Below are 7,728 nucleotides of genomic sequence, written 5' to 3'. Positions count from 1 at the left end.
GAGACAATTTCTGGATCTGTTGCACAAGCTCTCCATAACAGCTCTTGTGTAATTTATGTTATTTTTTCGTTGCAGTACTGTTGGGCGAGGAAGGCAGAAGACGATAGTGCTGAAGGTTCCCATCCAGGAAGAGGTTCCGGAAGATCAGGAAAGCGGCTCTGAAACGAGCGATTCGGTGTCCAACAGCGGCCAGCCGTTATCTCAGAATACCAACAACGTAACGCTCATCACTCTCAACTCAGAGGGTAAGATTCACAAATGGATTGTGTTTTGTCTTAAAATTTCCCCAGTGATAATTACAGTCACATATGCATTTATTTGTGCAAAAAAATCCCTTATGAAATCGTTAATACAGGAAGTTTTGTGAGGACTTAAAGGACCCTTTTTAACAGTCGATGGACACTTTTCACATTTCTGGTTCTCAGAAGGTAATAAAACACAAAGTATAATGTAATAAATGTACATTAAATGTTTAAACAATTAAAACACTTTATTATAAATCAATCTAATAAAATCACAAAGCATAATGTTATAAATGTATATTATTAAAAAAAAAATTAATTTCCCCAGTGATAATTACAGTCACATATGCATTTATTTGTGCACAAAAATCCCTTATGAAATCGTTAATACAGGAAGTTTTGTGAGGACTTAAAGGACCCTTTTTAACAGTCGATGGACACTTTTCACATTTCTGGTTCTCAGAAGCAGAAGCGTTTCCATTTACTCCAACAGCAAAAAAATTAATAAAACAAGATATTTATGTAAGAGAATTGATATTTGTGTATTTATGTCTTTTCAAAAGAGGAAAAAAAAAATATCGAGAGATTGATTATGTTGGTCAGAAGAAAGAAAATGTCAAATTTGCCATCACTCCCCTCAGGCTTTGTATTGCAAACACTCACACAGTTTTCTATTTAATATCAAGTTAATAAAACACAAAGTATAATGTTATAAATGTACATTACATTTAAAAAAAAAAAATATAAAAAAATGCAAAAACAAAACAAAAAAATACCAAAGTAATAAAACACAAAGTATAACGGTATGTACATTAAGTTCTATTTATTAAAATATCAAAAATACAAAAAAATAAATAAAACTACCAAGATAATAAAATGCAAAGTATAATATTACAAATGTACTTAATTTTTTTTTATTTTTTTATACAAAGGTAATAAAACACAAAGTATAATGTAATAAATGTACATTAAATGTTTAAACAATTAAAACACTTTATTATAAATCAATCTAATAAAATCACAAAGCATAATGTTATAAATGTATATTATAAAAAAAAAATTTGAAAAAAATGTAAACAATAAAAAATGTATACCAAAGTAATAAAACTAAATGTATAATATAATAAATGTATTTACATTTTTAAAAATTAAAATACATAAAAAAATACTAAGGTAGTGACACACAAAGTATACTTTTATAAATGTGCATATTTGATTTTTATTAAAATATATAATTAAAAACATTTTAAAAAATTCAAAATTTCATACCAAGGCAAAAAAACAAAGGATAGTGTTATAAATGTACATGACTTTTTAAAATTAAATTACAAAAAGCTGCTAGATTCATGATATTAATAACTGTGGAAACAGGTCATCACAATCTGTGAAATAGGTCCATAAGCTTACTTATGTCCTAGCCATGATTTGTTATCATTATATATGTTATCAGGGAGCGAGACATCATCAGTATAGAGAGAATCTGATTGGACAAAAATCATTGTAGTGCAGGATGAGTCATCGACGTTATTAGTCTGTTTTCCAGAAGAGAAAGAACTCTACTTAAAGCTAATTTTGTTGATGTTTAGAAGTTGGCTACCATATAAATTTCCCCAAAGCTAAGAAGAACTAAAAGCCACAAAAAAAAATCCAATTTTGATTTTATGGCGACATAAAAGGATATGATTTTTATAAGCCAGTGGGAACCATTTGTTTTGAATTCAGCACAAACATGGCCTCACAAGAAGAGCAACAAATTTTAACAAACATTGAAAAGGTTTGAAGTCATGGAAATCTTAGAAATGCATCTGCACAAATAAGATAATAGCATGTTTATGGCTTCGTATGTATTTCCATGTGTTTTGTCTCTGTGGTTGGGTAACATTTAAGCATAAAAATGTAGCGGAAAATCCTTGAAATCTTAGAAGTGTGAACAGAGAACAATAGGCTCCGGTTAGTAAACTCGAAGTGTACTCTGCCATTATTGATTAATAATATAGACATGTTTTGTCTATCCACTATTACTTCAAACAAAGTTTGTTACACCAGTAACCCTTGTGTGTTGTGTAAGCGTCTGGCCATCTGTGATTCAGGGATGTATCTTTGGTCTGGAGGAGGTCTGGGATTAAAGGGTTTGTTTTGATTGCTTAACTTCTGCTTTTGCTTTTCTCATTATTTGACTGGGTTGTTTTGGAGTGGCGTCTGGGTTAGCTTGGTTAGTTCAAAGACGTTCCTCCACAAATATTCACTTGTTCGCAGCTGTTCGTGATGATATTTAGTCAACGAATGGTACATTTGGTTCTTTAAAGGCTTTGCATTTGTTTGTTTGTGTTGTTTTCCCCTTGCTTTAACCTCGTCCATCGTTTTGATGTAGGGGAGTGGGGTAAAATGTGTCATCCCTTTAATCTAGTAAACAGTGCAGCATTTTTGTCATGTGACCATACCATACATTTAAAAAGTGGCTGTATTATACAGCTTCTTGTGATTGAGAGATTCACATTGGGGGAAAAATTTTTGATTTTTGTATTCGTTTTGCTTGCTAAAGTAAATTTATTTAATTAAAAGTTATTTAACTAATACATAACAAAAAATATTGACAATAAAGACGTTCCTCCACAAATATTCACTTGTTCGCAGCTGTTCGTGATGATATTTAGTCAACGAATGGTACATTTGGTTCTTTAAAGGCTTTGCATTTGTTTGTTTGTGTTGTTTTCCCCTTGCTTTAACCTCGTCCATCGTTTTGATGTAGGGGAGTGGGGTAAAATGTGTCATCCCTTTAATCTAGTAAACAGTGCAGCATTTTTGTCATGTGACCATACCAGACATTTAAAAAGTGGCTGTATTATACAGCTTCTTGTGATTGAGAGATTCACATTGGGGGAAAAATTTTTGATTTTTGTATTCGTTTTGCTTGCTAAAGTAAATTTATTTAATTAAAAGTTATTTAAATAATACATAACAAAAAATATTGACAATTGTTTCACTACGTTCAAATATTTTAAATATTTTTCTGACTGTTATATGACAAACATGACAAACATTTTGTGTTTGTTGATAAATTAATTATTAATAATGTCGATGTCAACAGTCAGGTAACAAATGACAAATGATAAACCTAGTAAGTTGCAAAAAATATTTGACATAGCCCCATAGTCACCAGGTCTTTTTGCATGCAAGAATGAAATAATTTAGTTGGAGGGTTGGGAATCGAAAAGCTATTCCACGTTCGGAAATCAGATCAGATGCGTAAGGTCAGGAATCAAATTACTTGTTATAAAATTATACATTTCGATTCTGCGTCTCGATTTCTGTATGCGCTTTTATTGTGATTTCAAAAGATTGCAAGACAACTGCAAGAAGACGAAATAGAACTCGCTTCTGCACTCGCGCGCTGTTTTCTGTGCTGCGCACACACACACTCACACACACACACACACACATGTATACATTAATACATTTCGATTCTGCGTCTCGATTTCTGTATGCGCTTTTATTGTGATTTCAAAAGATTGCAAGACAACTGCAAGAAGACGAAATAGAACTCGCTTCTGCACTCGCGCGCTGTTTTCTGTGCTGCGCACACACACACTCACACACACACACACACACATGTATACATTATATACGCGAACACTGGACTGAGCTCTCTTTCTCGCATTCTTACACGTTCGAATGGACAAATACAAACAGAATTATATGTAAATATCCCATAAATACAATCGGTTATGTCTTGAGTGAACGTAAAGAAAACAAGGGTGTGCATTGACAGCAGCCGCTGCCGTCAGTCATTATGTTAATCAAAGAACAAAAGAAAAGAAAATCCCTCACTGATCTTGACTGAATCACTTTTGTAACCTCTTTATTTGCCTGTTGTTCGGCGCTGGCTACTGTAATGGCAACGCGCATCTGTGTATGCGATTATTTTGGAGATGCGTTCCAATATAATTTATCCTTATTTAGGGTATAAGCCTATTCTATTTTGAGCTGCAGTTTAATAAAAGTTCAACAGAAAAAAGACAAAAAGTAGCACTGCATGTGTTTCTGAATATTTATTTAAACAGACTGCATAATGATGAAAAACCACAAAACATGACAGGTAATTAAAATACGCAAATTCCTTCAGCGCACATTTCCGAGTAATATTTTTACAGATTTAGTAAACCGTGTATACAATATAATTGTTTAATTAAGCTGAGATATAGCACTATAAATTCTTAATTCATTTGCAACAAAACTATAAAGTTTTGTTGCAAACGGATGAAGACATTAGACTTCTCAGCTCGCCTCTCAACATGCACGAGTTTCGGCAGCCCAACACTGAATATTATTTTGTGGCCGTTGTATTTTGATTAATAAAATAAACATTATAAAAATTACAATACAAAAATGAAATTTAAATTACCCTGCTTCTAAATAACTAAAGCAGTTCTTTTTATTTAGTTAAAAACGGGCCAAAAGAGACCTCCAAACTAGGCTACCAGAAAGAAAGATAAAAAACTTAACGTTTTTGCTCAGAATTCGTTTTTAATCCCTGCATGATTTTAGTCATACATGATAAATATCAAATACGTTATAGCTTGACTACAAGTTTAAAAACAACGCAGAATTGTTATAATTAAGGAAATTAAACTTACCATCATGAAATGTCTCTACACAGGCGATAATGCCAAAAAGAAAGAGAAACATCGGAAAATAGGCATATTTTATTCAAGACATGATTATATGACATCAACACGCATTTATCATTCTTACAATCACCGCCAGAATGTCCAACTTCACCATGATGAACTTAAAATGGGATTCTATTATTTTTCCTCAGCAGTTCTCCTCACAAAACGAAATTCATTTCAAACACAAATTTGATAAGAACTTATAAGTTGAACTAATAAGTTGAAATTATTAGCAACACCAAAATAACAGCAAAGCTAATGTTTTCTGTTATTTTAAGCACAAACTAAGAAAAGTAAAACCAAACTTTGTGGCAATAATTAAGACCAAACTGAACCTGGTGTGTGTTTGTGTTGCATGTCGGCGGGGGCGGGGGCGGGACGAGGGGGAGGTGGGGCTTAGGTAGACGATATTATCAGATATCACGATATTTTTAAAGGCGATTATCGATAAGATATTTTTGACATATCGCCCAGCCCTACACTCATGATGAGAACACATTCCTGGTTATGTCATAATTTGCGTCTTAGTTATGTGAAGAAGAAATGTGATGGTCTTACTGTTTAACTTCAGTCATCATTTTCAGCCATGCCAGCATTTTTGTCCAAATAAAGAAAGTGTCTCTTTCCTAAGTGGTCTAAACCAGTAATGCTCTTGTGATGTGTTTGTTTAGTGACAAATAATGTCCACCAGGGGACACTCTTGCATTTGCTCTGAGCGTGGATTGTGTTTTGATTTCAGGTCTGTAACCTCCACAGACATGGAGGGACTTGCTCTCACCCCTCCACAAATGTTCGGGATTACTAGTAGGCTAATATTGAAAACAATGGCTGATGCTTCATTTGTTCCCCTAGTCCTGAATATGTAATTTGACCTTGCGAGAGTCACGTATTTTGACAAATGTCTTGTACAGTGATCTGCCGTCTACATCAGGGGTTTGCAAACTTTTTGATGCTAAATATCAAATATGCTTCTCCTCTGCAAAGGTGCAACTTCCTAAAATATAAAGGCAGCTAAATATTTTCATGCAAATAAAGACATTTATTCTGCGTAAGAAAAATATTATAAGGACAACATGTTTACAAAGTAAAATAATTGACATTTATATTCTCATTGCAAAAAGCAAATGCAAATAATATGGAACCTATTTGAATAAGCAATTAAATAATGTTGTGTATCTTTCTTTTTATCCATTATTAGCTGTGTTATTTTAGTATTATTCATGTACTAAAATAGAATTCATTATATATTTAATTGGCTTTTTATGTTTTCATTTTTAATTGTGGTTCAAGTTTTAGAGATTTTGTTATGTGCTTTAGTCATTTTTATTAGTTTTTATTAAATATTTATATTTATGTTTCATTTAGTTTTATTTCAGCTTTATTCATTTTAGTACTTCAACTTAAGCTTGTTTTATTTCAGTGAGTTGCCAAAGCAACATTTTTAATTTGGGTTTTTCATCTAATATTTATATTTTGCTTGTTATATTTATATAATTTGTATTTATATCCATTTATTTTTTTTATATAATACGATTTAATATAAAAATGTTTTTTGCCATGCAAAAAATAAATTAATGAATAAATAAAGATTTTTTAAAATTGATATTATAATAATAATAATAATAATAATGTATGGACAAACCCAAATATATGATATGATATGATATGATATAATATAAACCAGTCTTAAGTCGTTTGGGTATATTTGTAGCAATAGCCAACAATACAGTTTATGGGACAAAATTATCGATTCTTCTTTTATGCCAAAAATCATTAGGATATTAAGTAAAGAACATGTTCCATGAAGATATTTTGTACATTTCCTACCGTAAATATATCAAAACTTAATTTTTGATTAGTAATATGCATTGCTAAGATGTTAATTTGGACAAATATAATATAATATCTGTAAATTACACATTTCTAGCAAAACTTTCTAAGAAAAAAAATAGGATTCATTATATATATATATATATATATATATATATTAGGGCTGTCAACGTTAACGCATGTGATTAATTTTACAATCCTTAACGCGTTAAAATAATTTAATGCAGTTAATGCAAAATTACTGTTGCTTCTCTGCTTGCGATCAGATCATTTTAAGCTGCTAAACTCCAGGAAAGTTTTCAGTCCAATGATCCAGTAATCGAATGCATCCAAACAATCCGTCCAAAACAGCGCTAATATAAGAGAAACCAGGCTGAATACATCAGAGATTGCAGAGAGAACAGAGACTCGCGTTGCGTTTTGAGTGAATTATTAATTCCAGTGTGTTTCGCTTTAAAACACGAGCTCTGTCATATTCTGTGATTGTCTCTGAAGTGTGAGCCCTCACATGTCACACGCTTGTGTGAAGTACAGACTGAACGGATTTTCAACACATCCCACCGCTGTATGGTCTGATGAGACGCGACTGGATAACCAGTATCGCTAGTAAAGTTTTAATGGATGAAGACTGCAATCAAGGTAAAGACGAGATGATTGCGGTGGCGTACAGGAGTCATACATTACAGTAAGCACGCGTGAGTCCATTATAATAATGCGTGTATGAGTGCTCTAGATGCACATTGTATTTATGCACAGGCACAGACAAATCCGTAAATTCACGTTGTTTCCAACACACATTCGCGATAATGTTTTTATTTGTCATGTTTATGTTGCTGTGTTTAGTTATTCTGAATGTGTGGAAGGCGTAGGACTATAAAATGTTTGTCCAATCATATTCCTCAGTCCGAGGACTGCGATAGGCTGTTCTACCTGCCTGTCAACATATGTATTTGCATACCTCTGCGCATCCTGTTCGCGCAGACATG

At 32.5% G+C, this 7,728-nt stretch overlaps 1 protein-coding gene across 1 annotated transcript in view; it reads left to right on the top strand.

Moving 5' to 3' along the window:
- LOC107595256 (protein BANP-like) overlaps positions 1-7,728 on the top strand; it is a 38,483-nt gene that overhangs the window by 7,463 nt on the left and 23,292 nt on the right. Inside the window, exon 7 of the mRNA XM_016285609.1 lies at positions 76-245. Coding sequence (XP_016141095.1) covers positions 76-245 — 170 coding nt within the window. The remainder of the gene's footprint in view (positions 1-75; positions 246-7,728) is intronic.

The sequence above is a fragment of the Sinocyclocheilus grahami genome, unplaced genomic scaffold, assembly GCF_001515645.1.
Source record: "Sinocyclocheilus grahami isolate Dianchi unplaced genomic scaffold, SAMN03320097.WGS_v1.1 scaffold199.1, whole genome shotgun sequence".
Lineage (NCBI taxonomy): Eukaryota > Metazoa > Chordata > Actinopteri > Cypriniformes > Cyprinidae > Sinocyclocheilus > Sinocyclocheilus grahami.
This window is presented reverse-complemented; position numbering and strand designations above follow the sequence as displayed.